The 18859-nt window shown below is 38.2% G+C and overlaps 1 protein-coding gene across 3 annotated transcripts in view; it reads right to left on the bottom strand.

Annotated features, from left to right (window-relative positions):
* PLCL1 (phospholipase C like 1 (inactive)) overlaps positions 1 to 18859 on the bottom strand; it is a 364454-nt gene that overhangs the window by 42466 nt on the left and 303129 nt on the right. For all 3 annotated transcript variants that reach the window (XM_059054288.2, XM_067026503.1, XM_067026504.1), the window contains exons 4-5: positions 12390 to 12465; positions 10001 to 10110 (exon numbers count right to left, since the gene is read on the bottom strand). In XM_059054288.2, coding sequence (XP_058910271.2) covers positions 10001 to 10110; positions 12390 to 12465 — 186 coding nt within the window. The remainder of the gene's footprint in view (positions 1 to 10000; positions 10111 to 12389; positions 12466 to 18859) is intronic.

Below are 18859 nucleotides of genomic sequence, written 5' to 3'. Positions count from 1 at the left end.
GGCCTAGCTGCTCCGCGGCATGCGGGATCTTCCCGGACCGGGGCACGAACCCATGTCCCCTGCATCGGCAGGTGGACTCTCAACCACTGCGCCACCAGGGAAGCCCTGATCAAATGATTTTTGACAAGGGTTCCTAGAACATTCAATGGGGAAAGAATATTCTTTTCAACAAATGGTACTGAGAAAACTGGATATCTACATGCAAAAGAATGAAGTTGGACCCTTACCTTACAATATATACAACAATTAACCCAAAATGGATCAAAGACTTAAATTAAGAACTAAAACTATAAAACTCTTAGAGGAAAATATAGGCCAAAATTTCATGACATTGGATTTGGTAATGATTTCTTGGATATGACACCAAAGGCACAGGCAACAAAAGAAAAAATAGACAAATTAGACTTCATGAAAAATTTTAAACTATGTGCATTAAAAGTATCATTAGAGTAAAAAGGCAAACCACAGAATGGGATAAAATATTTGCCAATCATATATCTGATAAAGGATTAATATTCAGAATATATAGAGAACTTAGAAAACTCAATAACAAAAAAACCCCAGGTAACCCAATTCAAAAACGGGCAAAGGACTTGAATAGACATTTCTCCAGAGAAGATATACAAATGGCCAATAAGCACATGAAAAGATGCTTAACATTGTTAATCACTAAGAAAAGGCAAATCAAAACTACAGTGATATACCACCTTATACCCATTAGGGTGGCTACTATCAAAAAAACAGAAAATAAGTGTTGGTGAGAACTGGGAGAAATCAGAATTCTTGTGCATTGTTGGTAGGAATGTAAAATGGAACAGCTGATGTGGAAAACAGTATGGTTCTTCAAAAAAAAAAAAACATAAAATTACCACATGATCCAACAATTTCAGTTCTGGATATATATCTATAAGTATTGGAATCAGGGTCTCAAAGAGATATTTGTACACCCACGTTCATAGTAGCATTATTCACAAAAGCTAAAACATGGACGTGTCCAAGTGTCTATCAACAGACGAGTGGATAAGCAAAATATGTTATTTATATACAATGGAATATTATTCAGCCTTAAAAAGGAAGGGAATTTTGACCTATGTCACAACATGGATGAACATTCAGGACATTATGCTAAGTGAAATAAGCCAGTCACAAAAAGACAAGTACTGCATTATTCAATTTATATTATGTACTTTGAGTAGTCAAAAATCAGAGACAGATAGTAGAATGGTGGTTTCCAGAGGCTGGGGAGGAGGGGGCAATGGGGAGTTATTGTTTAATGAATACAGAGTTTCAGTTTTACAAGATGAGGAGAGTTCTAGAGATGGATGGGATGACGGTTGCACAACATTATGAATATATTTAGTACCATTGAACTTAAAAATGCTTAAGATGGTAAATTTTATGTTTTATGTATTTTACCACAATAAAAAAAAATCTGAAAATAATTCCCAACAAGATGGTAGGTAGAGACCATCTTATTTGGAAAAAGCAGTCAGGAAGGGAGAAGACAGCAGTAGCGGAACCAAGCAGAACCCTGCAGGCTCCCCACACCCCCACCAAGTACAAAAGCCCCTCTATGTCCTCTGCCTCTTGTTGGTAGAAAAGCTGAAGTCTACCAGGCCTCCCAGAGTCACAAAAAAGCAGGTTTGAATAGTTAATGATTAGGACAATAGAGTCAGAGACTCAGTGTCTGATGCAAATTCCTGAGTTGTTTTACAGATACCATAACTGCCACCAGAAGGCATGACATAAGCTGCTCCATCTTGAGCAGTACTGAATCTATGGCTAGCACAATTCCAAGAACTGGCCTCAAGAGAATGGGATTAACATCATTGCTCATAATAATCTATATCTTTGTGGGCATCAAAATAATTGTAGCTTGCTCTGCCCATATATATAAGCAGGCAACTAAAATTGTCATCAAAGAGATGCTACAGACCCATGTTGACATCTTTCACTCTGAGAATACAGCACCCTATGTCAGCACAAAGAAGTTACAGAAGATGGACCTTCACCCCAATCCCATAAAAATGGAATGATGTTTGACAGCGGGGAATTAAAAGCATCTCTTTTGCCCCTATCCTGTTTGCCCATTTCTGTTCCCTTCTAACTAAAAGAACCTAATTATAGGAATGAGATCACTAAGCAATTGAAACTAACTCCTGACTTATACTTTGCCGAATGCACACCATGCCTTGCCTAACCTGCTGATATTTCTCATAGATAAAAAGAAGTAAGAAAGAAAAATTAAGTAGTTAAAGAATGTTTAGCCCTCTACCCCAAAGCCCCCCTAAGCAATCTTACAGGCAGATCACTCTGGCAAGATAACATTTGAAAAGTCAGCTGGACTGCACACAGTGGAGAACGATGACCCAACCTCCTCTCTCGATGATTCACTGAGATACTTCCCCCCAATTTTCCCTTAAAAAACCATCACGGGGTCTTCCCTAGTACCACAGTGGTTGAGAGTCCGCCTGCCGATACAGGGGACACGGGTTCGTGCCCCGGTCCGGGAGGATCCCACACGCCACGGAGCGGCTGGGGCCGTGAGCCATGGCCGCTGAGCCTGCGCGTCCGGAGCCTGTGCTCTGCAACGGGAGAGGCCACAACAGTGAGAGGCCCGCGTACCGCAAAAAAAAGAAAAAAAAAAACCCATCATGGCAGAGCAGAATCTTCAGAGTTGGTCTCAGGACACCAGTCCACCTTCTCCCCAGACTGTTGGCTTTTCTGATTAAAGCACCTTTCCTTTCTATTGACACTTGCCTCTTGAATTACTGGCTTTTGAGCAGCGAGCAGCTGATCCTGAGTTCGGTAACAGTAGGAGGGATAATAGTGGGAGACTGTGGGAAGTAAGGATAGAAACTGAGTATAATTAGGGTTTTATAGTGTCATGGGTTTTTAAAAAAAAGTGGTCGGAGCAAGACATAACAGAGAAGATACATAAGCAGAAAGATTTATGTTATTGATAGGTTTAGTGACAAAAGGATCAATGTCTTTAAGAATGTAATGTAGTTTAGTCACAGAAAAAGACTGAAAATAACATGCAATCATAAAATGTAAAGATGTGTAAGGATTCCAGCAGTTATGCAGTCTCGTCTTATTTTTAGGTGAGAAAATCGGGCCCTAGAGAAGATAATTTTTAAAAATTATATTAATCAGTTGCAGATTCCTAGACTCATAGTCCAATTTTCTATAGGTCTAAACTCTTACATAATTCTAAGATAACACAGACCGGAATTCACAGCCCAGGAATTTGTCATTTTGCATGTATCATTAGGAAGTATTTTCCTTAGACTTAACGGAATTTAAAACTTTGTTTAAACCCTTTGAAACTTGCTTCTCTAGATGGTGACTTAAAGGCTCCTCAGCTTTGCCACTCAGGAGGCTCCTTTCTTAGTGAAACCTGAGGAATTTATCTGTAAGGACTTCACCTCACTTCTAAATCAACTCAGGTTTGTTATTCAAAGGAAGAAGATTCCAGGACTTCTGCTCTAACAGCTTAGAAGATACAGGAAAGATGGAGGCTCTGAGAGGAAGAACTGAGGCTGTAGAGGCTGGGTGAAGGAAGGAATATGAACAGGAGTATGGTTTTTGCAAAGTTTTTGCTGGCAGCACGGCTCTTAAGTTTCCTCTGTCTCATCAAGATGTGGAGGCTGGCAACAGCTAGACTAAAAGCCAGTAAAGAGTAAAGCTGTCCAAGAGAAACAGAGGGCTGTCTCGATGATTCACTGAGATACTTATCCCCCATCTTTCCCTGGGTTCTAAAGGTGGGTCCAGGATCTGGCCTTCTGCTTTTGTATTTTTGTTGTTATTTTGTTTTGTTTTCTTAATCTCAATGGTATCTGTCCAGGGGCTCAGTTGCATCCAATCACTCAGCAGTGATCAGGCCCTGGGGAGCTGATTGATGCTAACCAAGCTCATAGGAAATGGACTGATTTAAAAAAAGGAAGTTAACTGACTCGTTTACAAAGAGACAGCCAGGCAGATGGGACTAGTTATGTCACTTGATCAACCCATTCCACCTTCACTGGAAAAGTGTGCTTGGGACGCCAAGTTGAGAACAGAGTTGCGTGATGAATGTAGTGTCAGAACAAGGAGAACTGATGTTCCCAAGCTACACTCTCTCAAAGTACTGTTCTGCATTGCAGGAATACATTGTCAAGGTGGTTGGAATACTCAAGTTAGCTGAACAGGACACTCACCCTCTTGGATGAAGATAATAAAGCACTTAGTATAATATTTGAGATACAGAGAGTACTCAGTTAATACAAGCCATCATTATTATGGGGCTATATATACTCTGGCAATTTAGCATAATGGGCTAACAGCATGGGCTTTGGAGTTAGAGCCTTGCTCCATCACTCAGTACCCGTATGCCAACAGGAAGTTTACTTAACCTCTCAAGTCTCAGTTCTTCTATCTGTAAAATGAGTATAATAATAGTAACTTTACAGGGTGACCCTTAAAATTACTTAATATGTTGTGTGAAAATCACTTAACTGCTCACTAAGCACTGAATGCTTACAAACTCTTACATAGCATTTTTTTATATCTCAGATACCACTTTATAGACATCAATTCATTTAGTCCTATGACTAAAGGTGAATATAGCTGAGGAAACTGTCACTACTAGATTATATTCACCAACATCTGCTCCCCTTCCTTGAGGAAGTATATACTTTCCCAACTCCACTGAAGTCAGATATGACCATTTGACTTACTTTGGCCAGTTAAACTACAGAAAAGTTTAAAACCAATTTGTGCTTCCCTACCTCTAGGATTATGGATGGATTAGTTGAGGTACAGTCCCCATTAGCCTGAGCCCCTAACTGACCCTTGCTGACCCTGGTAGGCAAACAGTGTGAGCAAGAAATAAGCTATTGTTTTAAGGCACTGAGATTTTCATTTTTGTTACCACAGCACAACCTGGCATATTCTGACTGATTCAGAAGCACAGAGACAAAAGGAAATTTTCCCAAGACCACAGAGCTAGAAAGTATCTGGCTCCAGACTCTGTACTCTTGACCACTTTATGTTTCCTAATAATTGATAGTAACATCAACATGAAGAATAGTTTATTATTAATGCATTGTTGTCAGTGGAGGTCTGTTTCTAGACTTCATAAGTAGCTGTTCTTTTCTGAAAGAGTTGGCTCAGGTAGAAACCTAGCCTTTCTCCAGCCTCTACTGTATCAACAGCCAGCAGCTGACAGAACACCACTGGAGAATTTCTCAGTGGATGACATGGAGGACCCGGGACATGTTCCTTCTTTTATATAACCTCAGAGCAGCCCCCAGGGGCATAGTCACTATGGCTGCCAGTAGAACCTGGTTGGATCTCCCCCAACACACACAGTATCTCAGGGAATGATTTAAAATATCGACGGTCCTTCTGCTAAGGGTGACCCCATTTTTTCTGTCACTCAGTCTTTCAGAGATGGATGCCTCTTCTCATACTTCTTTACCCATTAGCCCATAATCTTGTTTCCCTTCTTTTCCTGCCTCTCAACAATGAGCAAAGACTTCAGATGTGTTTGCAGGCTCTATGAGAAAGCATATTACTGACGTCCATGTAATTTCCCTTATGTAGCAAGATTCCCCAGAGATGTGAGGGCCTGAAATTTAGGGGCTGAGCAAGAGAATCTGTCTGAGTTAGAAACACAAGTACCCAAGGAGCTTTAGCCTCTGCTCTTCCCAAGGAAAATGAAAATGTTGTCAAGATAAAAACAGAAGGAGCAAAGCTTAAGCAGTGATAGAAAGCCAAAAAGTTAGGTGGAAAAAGATTAGTCATATCTACTGAACATAAATCTATAAAAGAGACCCAGTTTTTTGTGGCATACAATGAAATGCATTAAATTATAGGCTGGAAATCTATCTAGGGAAAGTATAGATACACATCAATTAATAGAAGTGTCCATTGATGAAGAAATCATCTATTCATAATTTATTTAACACATGTCATTCAATTGGTAATCAATGAAATTCATGAACAAATAAGAAGTCAGCCACTTCTTAACCCTTTTATTTATTTGTAAGCTCTAGTGATCACCTACTTCATAGCTTTTCCGTTATAGTAAAATGTTTATTAATTATATTTCTTCAATTGTTTTATACATCTCTACTTGACACTTCTCCAGCTTGGAGAATTGATTTTTTCATCAAACTTTTGAAAATGTTAAGATAATGGAATTTAGTTCCTTAAAACAGCTGACAGGCCAAGTTAGAAAAATATATATTGGGAAACTCACTAAAATGTTACTCTCAGGTCCTTAGTAGTTTTGGTTTTATAGGTGGACCACCTTTTAATGATATTCTTTTTGTACTTAAAGAATTAAATCATTCTGGATAGAGTCCAAAATTTTAAATGAGTTCCACTTCATGATACATTACATTTTATCAGTGATATAGTATAAATTCATATCTCTTTCCCAAGAGACCTTCAGAATTCTCGTTAGCAAAATACTTCCAAAGTTGATAACAATTTACTACAATAAACTGGCTGTGCAGGTGAAGTTGTAGTATCTCTTTCTGGAAGACGTAAAGAACAGGAAAAATTTTCATTGTAAGATTTTAGTATTATGCTAATAACCAAACAAAACTCTTTTATGAAGGACAGCATGGAGAAAAGACAGATGGAAGGAACAGTTAATGCGTGAGGGTAGGATGAGATAGAGCTATCTTTGTCCAATGATTATCTGGAAAGACACTGCAGACTGAGTCATTGAGACCTGCATCATCATATCATCCCAAATGAACACAGAAGCTATTTAAAGACTTCAATTTTATGCTCAGAAGTGAAAGAGAAAGAAAGGAAGAGGAGGAAAATGACTGTAATAGTTGGCTATTGGCATGTGACAAAAGTATGGGGAAATGCAAAAGATCTGCTAAGCAATTCCCTACTCTGGACCCATGCATAGTGCTAAAATATGAATGAAAGAAAAACACAGGTATGGGAGCTTCCAGGACCATTGTGAGTTCAGCCTCCTTGCTGGATTATAAATCCTCATTTCTAGCTTGGAAAATTTGGACTCTGTAAGTATAATTCATGTTTGTTATATTGTAGAGCTATTCATCTTTGTCTATGCAAATTTTTCTCCAGCTTCTCTGTCATATATGAATATCAGACCAATGTAATTTTGAATTGCAGAAAACACAAACTAAAGAATTTATTTTTTAGTCTCAGCTCAATTTCCTTTAAAGTCAATGTCCCTTTCTACCACTCCATGTTGCCCACCCACCATTTTCCTGAGGACACATTTCTCATTTTTTGTAGATCCTCCCTTACTTGTTGGAAATTGCATTGGAATTAAATATTTTAGCTACTTGAACGCACATGTTCAACAAATATTGGCCAATCATCATTCTCTTCCCCTAGATGTCGAGGAGTACTTGTAAAAATTGTGTGTAAGGAAACCTTTTCAGTAAGCAATGCAGAATTTTTAGGTGAGCCTTGACATATCCTACTATTTCAGTGATTATGTCTTACCAATGTGGTTGTTACTAATTCATCCAGTTGTAAGCAATGGAAATTGCCTCTAGGAAACTTAAGAAAAAAGGCATTTTTAGGAGATTGAAAATCAATAGGAAGACTGGAGAACAAAGAAGGAACTAAGAACTTCAGATCCCAGATACAAGAAATAAAGGAAGAGCCTTAGAGAGGAGGTTCTTCTCAGAGAGGCACCGCTAGAGTACACAACCTCCAAAAAAGCCTGGTCTCTTTGTGCCTCAGCTAAAAGTTCAAATTCCAAGGAGGTCATTTGTTTAGCACTTGGGGAAAGAGCACACAATTAACAGTTCCACTAAACGCAATGGGGGAGAGAAGGGAAATAGAAGTTTGGAGAAGTTCACTATTCTTGTTTAAGTTCCTAGTGCTCAAGCTGAAATACTAGTAGCCGATACATGAGCTAAAATAATAGAAGATTGATTCTGTTTCAAAAGGTCTGTCTGAGAATAATTTGTACAGCATTTGCTAGGCTCCATCTAGCAATCAGTTCCTGTCACTAAACCAAACACACAAACAAACCTCAGAAAACAGTGAATGGGCTTCACTCAGAAGTTAACAAAGAAACTAACAATTATACCTCAATTTTAAAAACTGAATTAGTTTATTTTTAAATTTAAATTTAAATTAAGAAAAACCAAAAGACTTTTATTCCAATGGTCATCCTCACCCTGGCAAAAGTAATAGCATACATATACAATAATAGTATAGGTATAGATATAATGTCAAGTTTTGTGCACTGTGACTTAGATATTTTTATATGTATTATCTCATTTCATTCTTATAAAACCTGGGGTGTAGGTATTATTATCACCCTCAGAGAGACTACCTAACTTGGCCAAAGCCTCACAGCTATCAGGCAGTCTGCACCCAGAGCCTGTGCCCTCACCCCTGTACTAGGCTGCCTGGACTCAGTCACATGGATTGAGTCTTTCAGGAGGCAGGAGGACAGGGTAGTGGTTAGAACGATGGGCATGATATAGCATCTCAGTTCTGCCATCTACTAGCTGAATGTAAGAAACTAAAACTTTCCTGAGCCTCAATTTCCTCATCTGTGAGATGGAGAGGGTCATATCAGGGTCAGCATGCATTGCTGCAATGTCACACAGTTGTTGCAAAGAGGAAAGGAGGAAACATACATAAACTACTTAGTCATGGTTGCTTGTCACATGTGAAGTGTTGAATAATCAATGGCTGCTATTAGTCACATGTCTGTCTCCCCTAGTAGACTAGTTCTGGAGGCCCAGGTATTACTTTTTTGATATTTGTGTCTGTAGCTCCTTTCTCGGTGATCAGCACATTAATGAGCCCACATAAAAATATGCTGAACAGAAAGCATCTGTATCAGGGCTCACACTGCCATGTTGTACTCAGGTATTATAAAACAAGCTCCTCTTTATATTTACACTATAGTTCCTGCCTCTCAAGCAAATGACACCTATTTTTCCCCACCCCACCTCCTACCCCCAGACTGTTAACTCACGAGGTCAGGGTCTGTAGCACTTTTGTTCTTCATGGGTTCCCAATGCATAGCAGAGAGCCCAGTACATAGTAGGAGCTTAACAAATATTTGTGGACTGAATTTTTAATAAACATTTGTGATATATATTACAGTTCACCTAGCACTTTCAAGTAAACATGTGCAGTATCTCTCTGTAGATCAGGCTCTGGAGCCAACTGCCTGGGTTCAAACCCCAGCTCCAACATTTACTAGCTGAGTGACCTTGGGTAATATACATAAGTTTTCAGTGCCTTGGTTTTCTCACTTTTAAAATGAGAATAATAACAGTATTGAGTTAATGAAAGTATTAAAATGTTAATTCATAAAAACCTTGTAAAACTGCGCCTGGCACATCAGTGTTCTTTAAATGTCAGCAATTATTAATTTTGTTTGTAGCTGTTTTTCTCCATCACACTACTAAGAATAAATTATTCCAACTGCCTAAATCATTTGTCCATTCATGTAACAAAATATGAAAAGTGGCATCTTTACTTCGAAGTCCTAAAATTAATTTTCAGTGGAGCAAATCATAATCTCAAAAAACTGACTTCCAAAATTTTTGCAAAAATAAATGTATTTATAGAGACTCTTCCTAAACTCAAATAATCCTAAATAATGGCTCTAGATATTCTGTAGTTTAAAGCTTTTCCAAGTCACTTGTGTTGGATCCTTCTCCAGCAACATTTTGTGTTATTCTTTCCACAAACCAGAACAGCCATATTGACTTGACTAGAAGTATGAGTAAACCACACACACACACAAACACCAGGTAATAGAATTAGGTCGTGCTGTCTTCTGCCTCCACCACAAAACTCATTGTCCTATTATGGCAAAACGTGTGTTAATCCCAGTATGCATCTCCTGTCATTTAGAGGATGAATTAATTAGGTAAAGTGTTAATTAAAAATTCAAGTCCCCGTATTTAACCACTGACGCCTCTCTACACATTGGAGAGATGAGGAGAAAAATAAAGACAAAGGGGCACCTGAGTACTTCATTTACCTTCAGTACTGTAATGTTCCAAGCAAAGCTCTCAGTTGCTTTGTTGAGTTTTCTTCCTTTCAAGCCTTCTTTTGCCCCCAGATTATGAAGTTCCTCATGGAACTCCATCCCTTTAAAAAGAGAACATAAGAGAATTCTTTGTATAAATTTCAGAAAAATAGGCATTTCATTGTGAAAATATTATCAGTAAGAATATAATTTCCCATTTCTGTCCTCATAATTTCTAAATCCCCAAATTGAATTCTCCTTCTCATTCTGTTTATCACCACTGAATGGCTGTCCTTAAAGGGAAAGTAAAAATAAGCAATGCATTAGATTAAATTAGATTTTAAACAGCAAGGGGCCATAGACAAAGACATAAGAAGTTAAGAAGCAAATTCTTCCAACAGGTGGCATCCATCTTGTTTGTTCTCTGCCTGGTTTTTATATAAAATGGTGTAATGTGTGAATGGCTACCATATGTGAAGGATGCACATATCTTACTTTGCCTTATGAACCATCCATATGGCTTGACAGTAGGCCTGGAGCCCACATAGATAACAATGGTAATTAGTAAATGTTGAGTAAAAATAAAAAACTTTTTAAAAATAGCATTCCTGGAAACACCCAAATGTGTCAGATTTGGGAATGGCCTTAAAGTTATTTTTAGCTAAACCATTCCCCCAAGCTTGAATACTATAAAAAGCATCACCATCATCTGTCTCTCCAGCCTTTGTCTTAGCACCTCAGAGATGGGAATCACACTTTCTTCTGGAAAGCTCATTCCATCTTTGGAAAGCTGTGACTGATATCAAACCAGTCTCTGTCCCTGAAACTTCTACTCCTTGGTGCTAGCTAGCCTCAGAACAACAAGGTCTAATCTTTGTTCCACAGTACAGCCCTTTAAATATTTGAAGAAAGATGTTGGATAAAGTCTACTAGAGTTTTCCCTTCTCCAGATTAAACATTCTAACATGTTTCAGCTTATTATAATTTCTCTTTAAGGATGACATCCAGGAACATCGTTCTCAAAATGGGATTGAAGGGCTTTCCTGGTGGCGCAGTGGTTGAGAATCTGCCTGCCGATGCAGGGGACACGGGTTCGTGCCCCGGTCTGGGAAGATCCCACATGCCGCGGAGCGGCTGGGCCTGTGAGCCATGGCCGTTGAGCCTGCATGTCCGGAGCCTGTGCTCCGCAACGGGAGAGGCCACAACAGTGAGAGGCCCGCGTACCACCACCAAAAAAAAAGAAGGGATTGAAGTTGCCCACATGATGTAGGGTTTTACCACCACCTTCCTAGTTCTAGTGACTAGGCTTGTATTAATGCAGCCTAAAACCACATTAACTTTCCTGATGCTAACATCACAAGCCCAGTACATAGTAAGAGCATGGCTGAAGAGCCCAGACCTACACTCTGGCTCTACCACTGACTAGCTACGTGAGCATGACCGAACCCCTAAAACTCTCTGCCATTAAGTCCCCTCAATGGTGCGATGGTGATAACAGGAGTATTGACCTCATGGAATTGTGTGAAGATTAAATGAGTCAATACATACAAAATTCTCAAAGTAGTGCGTGGTACATAGGAGCATAATATAAGTATTTCATATTGTTATTATTTTCATGCTTCCTGTCAACAGAAACATTTAAGCCTCCAGATCAGTAGCGAAGAGCACCATTTTCAAAGTTTGGTCTGGGTTCAAAGGTCACCTCTACCACGTGTTGATATGGGATTTGGGGTAATTCGCTCAATCTCTCAGAATCTCAGATGCCTCATGTCTAGATTGGATGTAATGATGACTACATTGCAGAGTTATTTTGAGGGCTAAATAACATAGCATATGTGCTTAGTGTATCAGATGCATATATATCAAGCAGCTGTCAGTGTCATCTTCCTTATTGCAATCACTAATGCGTGTGTGTGTGTGGATCAGGGAGAACATGGATCCAAGAGAGATAAAAGTACTGGGGTGTGGATGAAGTGAAAATAACTAAACACAGCAATGTGCCATCAGAGACATGTGACCCATCCCACCCTTAAAGAAGGAACAAATCTAAAATGAGGACAAGTAAATGAGGCAAAAACCTAGAAGGTTAACAAGATTATGGTTCAAACTGTAAAAATAAAGTGTCTCTTAAGGGGCAATGCGAAACCACACTTTCCATATCTGTAATAAGAGGCTTTGATCAGTTCCCAAATCACAAAAGTAAATTCAGAAACCCTCACCTCTCTAGACATCTTCAGATATCCCCTCTATATACACACAGACCACCTACCTACTATCACGTAGATCTCTTCTGTACTAAACAAAGGCTTCAGTGTAACTCAAGGTATAGTTACACTTTAAAAGTCTGCCAAAAATCATCATTATGCTTTCTAAATGAAATGGGGGCCAGGGGGAAGGTTACCTGCTTTCTGACACTGCACGATCTTTTCCTGGACTGTGTCTGCCATTTCTATGAGAAACCGGCTCTCTTGGATCATCTGTCACAAAATAAGCATTTAAAAGGTGGTTGTCAGAAATCCTTAAACTGGCACATTGGAAAGACAACATAAAGACCCACATGAAACTGCCAGTAATGGGGTGCCCTGGCCATAACCACAAGAGATGGGAGAGGGAAGGATGATCTCTGCTCCAAGCCCCATCCACCCTAACACCAGCTAGAGTCACCTACCTTATGGCTGCTCCACTTATGTAATATGCCTGACACACCATGGGTGCCAAATTAATAACTGTTGAATAAATGCATGCACACTCTTTAAGTCCCAGATCACATTCATGAACACCTCTTGTTTTATCCCCTCGCCCCAAAGTTACTGCAACATCAAGGCAAGTGGTACTGGAACAATAGCAATGAGATATCAGAACAGGGAATCACCTAGTGATGAGGTAAAGAACTACAGCACACATCGGTGAAGTCGGCAAATTGGATTTAAGTGGTGCAAAGATGGTGGAGTCCTGGTCCTTCGTCGAGAAGGGCTCCAGCTCCATTGGCAAGAATGAGCTGTGGGTCATATTCACCAGCAATTCCACAGAGCTTGTAGGAAACAATACTGAGATGGTGTCCCTGCCCTCCACATTTGGGTAGAAAGAAAAAAGACCAAGATATAATTAATATACTGAGTGAAGTAGGGAAAATAGGACAGCTGTTGGAGAGATGAAGAAAAGAGAAGTCTGTATGTGAAGAAGGGGGAAGATGAGAGTAGGTAAAGAAGTTGTGATCAGAAAGACAAGGGATTGGGGCCCTTCTGAAGAAATGACTAAAGAAAGGCACCAATAGGCAAACACTTCCTGAATTTCCAGCCACTCTTCTACTCCTAATAAATGTTGTCCCTTTTAATCTGACTATTCCATGTTTTATCTGTCTGGCTCCATAATCTGAAGAGAGTTAAAGGCAGAATCCAAAGTGGACATAAAAGTCTTGAGTAAGACATTCTTCAAAATTAAATGCTGTTGTACAAGATTGTGGTTTTATATAATCACTTTCAAATATAAAGTGGTTGATGACTACAAATCTTCAAATAGAAAAGAACATTTGAATCATGAATTTTTAGTGCCTAACAACTCTATAGAAGTAAAATCAAATCATTCATTCATTTAACAAATATCTACTCAGCAAGCACTATGTGTAAGCACTGTAGTAACTACAAGGGGTATGATACATGGATGAGCAAAAACAGACACATTTCTATCTCCATGGAGTTCCTAGTCTAGTAGGGAAGTCTACTCAAATGATTAAATGGTACATGATAATTAATTCAACCAAACTTCAATTACTGATATTTTCTGCCTAAAATGATAGTTTGAAGTGACTTATTTGGAAGGCTAAAGTGACTATTAAAACCATAAAACTAGACACTCAAGAAGGTCTAAGCTGCATCAAACTTTTTAACTGCATTAACTCTTCCAACTCCCAAGAGGAAGTGGAACGCTTCTGAATAACAATTTCTCAAATGGTTACCTGTCGCCTGAGTTACTGCAGCTTCCAAGTGAAGGACACTTACAGGCAAAGAAAGATTTAATATGAAGGGAATCTGATTTCGTCTTTTCTAAGTTTAGCCTCTACCCATGCAGCATCAATTGAGTTTTTATAATACTTTCAAAGTTATCAGATGTTCCAATTAGTCAGAAAGCATACAAAATGTTTTCATAAAATTCAAGCAAGGGAAACATTCATAAAGAACAAATTCCGTGACTTTACCATGAGCAAGATAGCCAATACACTGCACAATTTTAGAATCATTTTATTTTTAAGGCTAAAATAATCTTAGCTATCAGGACCACACCCTTAATTTTGTGAAAAAGGAAACTAAGACTTATAAGAGTTAAAATCCTTGTCCAAAGAATGGAACTAATTAGTGATCAAACTGGAATTAAAATCACGGTTTCCTGGCATCCATTTATTTTCATGAAAAAATAGCACCCTCTGATTTTGTCTAGCTTGGCCATGCCTTCACACATTCAGTCTTTTGAGTCTCAAATGTAGCTTTTTTATTACAGCCCAGAAGTAATAACATGAGGCCATGACCGTAATCAAACTATTTCAACCAGGTTCAAATATGTCCTTTTTAAGAAAAACTCCAAAAAGGGATAGCATTGGTAATTTCCTTTGATAATATCTTGACTGACATTCATTTCTCTTGGTTTTGCTCTCAGTGGAGAACATATGATATCATTATCTGATTTTAAAAAAAAGAAAAGAAACTCTAGCCAGCTTTTTTTTTTTTTTTTGCAGTATTTTACTAAATATCTCCTCAGTGTTGAGTACAAAAGGAATATACTTCCTACATCCAAAAATGCCACAGGCTTTTTGTGAGAACCTGAGAAGGAAGTGTCCACTTCGCCAAGGCTAACTCTTCTACCTCAACTTCCAATCTCACCTTTCCCCTCTTCCCTTCAGGAACCCATTCCTAATGATCCCTTCTTTATTCATCTACAATTTCTACCTCTCCCCTGCTTTTTCCCTTTTCCATAAAACATCTCCTACCTTAAAGTAAGCAAACAAAAACAATAACAAAATACTCTATTGGCCTTTGAGTGGCTGTCCTCATCAATCCTTCCTTAAAACACTAGGCCATGCTCATTGCTTTGACTCTTTCAGGACTCTCCTGAGACCCCCAAAGTTTGGCCTCATCACAGACTACCCCCTGGCCAATTCTCAGTTCTCATTCTTGCCAGCTCAGCAGTTGACCCTACTTTATATCCCCAGATTCATCTATCAATTTTCATATCTATCCTTTGATATCACCTTTTCCTTATCTTATTTTGTGATACTTATTTCTTCTAGTATTAATTACCCACACATGTACACAACAGATCACTTCTAAACCTATCACTGTCTTTTTTGAAATCTAATCTTTCTTTTTGTCTCTAGTTTTTTTTCCTATGTTCTCCATTTTTCTATAAACTTACGTGTTCTTTTTCTTTAATGTTTATTTACTTGTTTATTTTCTTATTAGTCATCCATTTTACACACATCAGTGGATACATGTCAAACCCAATCTCCCAGTTCATCCCACCACCACCCCCACTACACACCGCTTTCCCCCCTTGGTGTCCATATGTTTGTTCTCTACATCTGTGTCTCAATTTCTGCTCTGCAAACCGGTTCATCTGTACCATTTTCTAGATTCCACATATAGGCATTCATATACTATATTTGTTTTTCTCTTTCTGACTTACTGCACTCCGTGTGACAGTCTCTAGATGCATCCATGTCTCTACAAATGACCCAATTTCATTCCTTTTTATGTCTGAATAATATTCCATTGTATATATGTACCACATCTTCTTTATCCACTCGTCTGTCGTTGGGCATTTAGGGTGCTTCCAAGACCTGGCTATTGTAAATAGTGCTGCAATGAACATTGGGGTGCATGTGTTTTTTGAATTATGGTTTTCTCTGGGTATATGCCCAGTAGTGGGATTGCTGGGACATATGGTAATTCTATTTTTAGTTCTTTAAGGAAACTCCATACTGTTCTCCATAGTGGCTGTATCAATTTACATTTCCACCAACAGTGCAAGAGGGTTCCTTTTTCTCCACACCCTCTCCAGCATTTGTTGCTTGTAGATTTTCTGATGATGCCCGTTCTAACTGGTGTGAGGTGATACCTCATTGTAGTTTTGATTTGCATTCTCTAATAATTAGTGATGTTGCTTTTCATGTGCTTCTTGGCCATCTGTGTGTCTTCTTTGGAGAAATGTCTATTTAGGTCTTCTGCCCAGTTTTGGATTAGGTTGTTTGTTTTTTTAATATTGAGCTGCATGAGCTGTTTATATATTTTGGAGATTAATCTTTTGTCTGATGATTCATTTGCAAATGTTTTCTCCCATTCTGAGTGTTGTATTTTAGTTTTGTTTATGGTTTCCTTTGCTGTGCAAAAGCTTTGAAGTTTCATTAGGTCCAATTTGTTTATATTTGTTTTCATTTCCTTTAGGAGGTGGATCAAAAAAGATCTTGCTGTGATTTATGTCAAAGAGTGTTCTTCCTATTATTTCCTCTAAGAGTTTTATAGTGCCCGGTCTTACATTTAGGTCTCTAATCCATTTTGAATTTATTTTTGTGTATGGTGTTAGGGAGTGTTCTAACTTCATTCTTTTACATGTAGCTGTCCAGTTTTCCCAGCACCACTTATTCAAGAGACTGTCTTTTCTCCATTGTATATCCTTGTCTCCTTTGTCATAGATTAGTTTACCATAGGTGTGTGGCTTTATCTCTGGGCTTTCTATCCTGTTCCATTGATCTATATTTCTGTTTTTGTGCCAGTACCATATTGTCTTGATTACTGGAGCTTTGTAGTATAGTCTGAAGTCAGGGAGTCTGATTCCTCCAGTTCCGTTTTTTTTCCCTCAAGACTGTTTTGGCTATTCGGGGTCTTTTGTGTCTCCATACAAATTTAGGATTTTTTCTTCTAGTTCTGTAAAAAATGCCATTGGTAATTTGATAGGGATTGCATTGCACCTGTAGATTGCTTTGGGTAGTAGAGTCACTTTCACAATATTGATTCTTCCAATCCAAGAACATGGTATATCTCTCCATCTGTTGGTATCATCTTTAATTTCTTTCATCAGTGTTTTATAGTTCTCTGCATACAGGTCTTTTGTCTCCCTAGGTAGGTTTATTCCTAGGTATTTTATTCTTTTTGTTGCAGTGGTAAATGGGAGGGTTTCCTTAATTTCTCTTTCAGATTTTTCACCAGTGTATAGGAATGCAAGAGATTTCTGTGCATTAATTTTGTATCCTGCTACTCTATCAAACTCATTTATTAGCTCTAGTAGTTTTTTGCTGGCATCTTTAGGATACTCTATGTTTAGTATCATGTCATCTGCAAACAGTGACAGTTTTATTTCTTCTTTTCCAATTTGTATTCCTTTTATTTCTTTTTCTTCTCTGATTGCCATGGCTAGGACTTCCAAAACTATGTTGAATAAGAGTGGTGAGAGTGGACATCCTTGTCTTGTTCCTGATCTTAAAGGAAATGTTTTCAGTTTTTCACCATTGAGAATGATGTTTGCTGTGGGTTTGTCATATATGGCCTTTATTATGTTGAAGTAGGTTCCCTCTATGCCTACTTTTTGGAGAGTGTTTATCATAAATGTGTGTTGAATTTTGTCAAAAGCTTTTCCCGCATCTATTGAGATGATCATATGGTTTTTCTTCTTCAATTTGTTAATATGGTGTATCACATTGATTGATTTGCATCTATAAGAATCCTTGAATCACTAGGATAAATCCCACTTGAGTATGGTGTATGATCCTTTTAATGTGTTGCTGGATTCTGTTTGTTGGTATTTTGTTGAGGATTTTTGCATCTATATTCATCAGTGATATTGGTCTGTAATTTTCTTTTTTTTTTATAGTATCTTTGTCTGGTTTTGGTATCAGGGTGATGGTGGCCTCATAGAATGAGTTTGGGAGTGTTCCTTCCTCTGCAATTTTTTGGAAGAGTTTGAGAAGGATGGGTGTTAGCTCTTCTCTAAATGTTTGGTAGAATTCACGTGTGAAGCCATCTGGTCCTGGACTTTTGTTTGTTGGAAGATTTTTAATCACGGTTTCAATTTCATTACTTGTGATTGGTCTGTTCATACTTTCTATTTCTTCCTGATCCAGTCTTGGAAGGTTATACCTTTTTAAGAATTTGTCCATTTCTTCCAGGTTGTCTATTTTATTGGCATAGAGCTGCTTGTAGTAGTCTTTTACGATGCTTTGTAATTCTGTGGTGTCTGTTGTAACTTCCCCTTTTTCATTTCTAATTTTATTGATTTGAGTCCTCTCCCTCTTTTTCTTGATGAGTCTGGCTAATGGTTTATCAATTTTGTTTATCTTCTCAAAGAACCAGCTTTTAGTATTATTTATCTTTGTTATCCTTTTCTTTATTTCTATTTCATTTATTTCTGCTCTAAGCTTTATGATTTCTTTCCTTTTGCTAACTTTGGGTTTTGTTTGTTCTTCTTTCTCTAGTTCCTTTAGGGGTAATGTTAGATTGTTTATTTGAGATGTTTCTTGTTTCTTGAGGTAGGATTTTATCGCTATAAATGCCCCTCTTAGAACTGCTTTTGCTGCATCCCATAGGTTTTGGATTGTCGTGTTTTCATTGTCATTTGTGTCTAGGTATTTTTTGACTTCCTCTTTGATTTCTTCAGTGATCTCTTGGTTATTTAGTAACATATTGTTTAGCTTCCATGTGTTTGTGTTTTTTACGTTTTTTTCCCTGTAATTGATATCTAATCTCATAGAGTTGTGGTCAGAAAAGATGCTTGACATGATTTCAATTTTCTTAAATTTACTGAGGCTTGATTTGTGACCCAAGATGGGGTCTATCCTGGAGAATGTTCCATGCACACTTGAGAAGAAAGTGTAATCTGCTGTTTTCG

Source organism: Kogia breviceps, chromosome 2 (assembly GCF_026419965.1).
Source record: "Kogia breviceps isolate mKogBre1 chromosome 2, mKogBre1 haplotype 1, whole genome shotgun sequence".
Taxonomy (NCBI): Eukaryota; Metazoa; Chordata; class Mammalia; order Artiodactyla; family Physeteridae; genus Kogia; species Kogia breviceps.
Note: the sequence above shows the minus strand (reverse complement) of the source record. Positions and strands in the feature narration are given on the sequence as shown.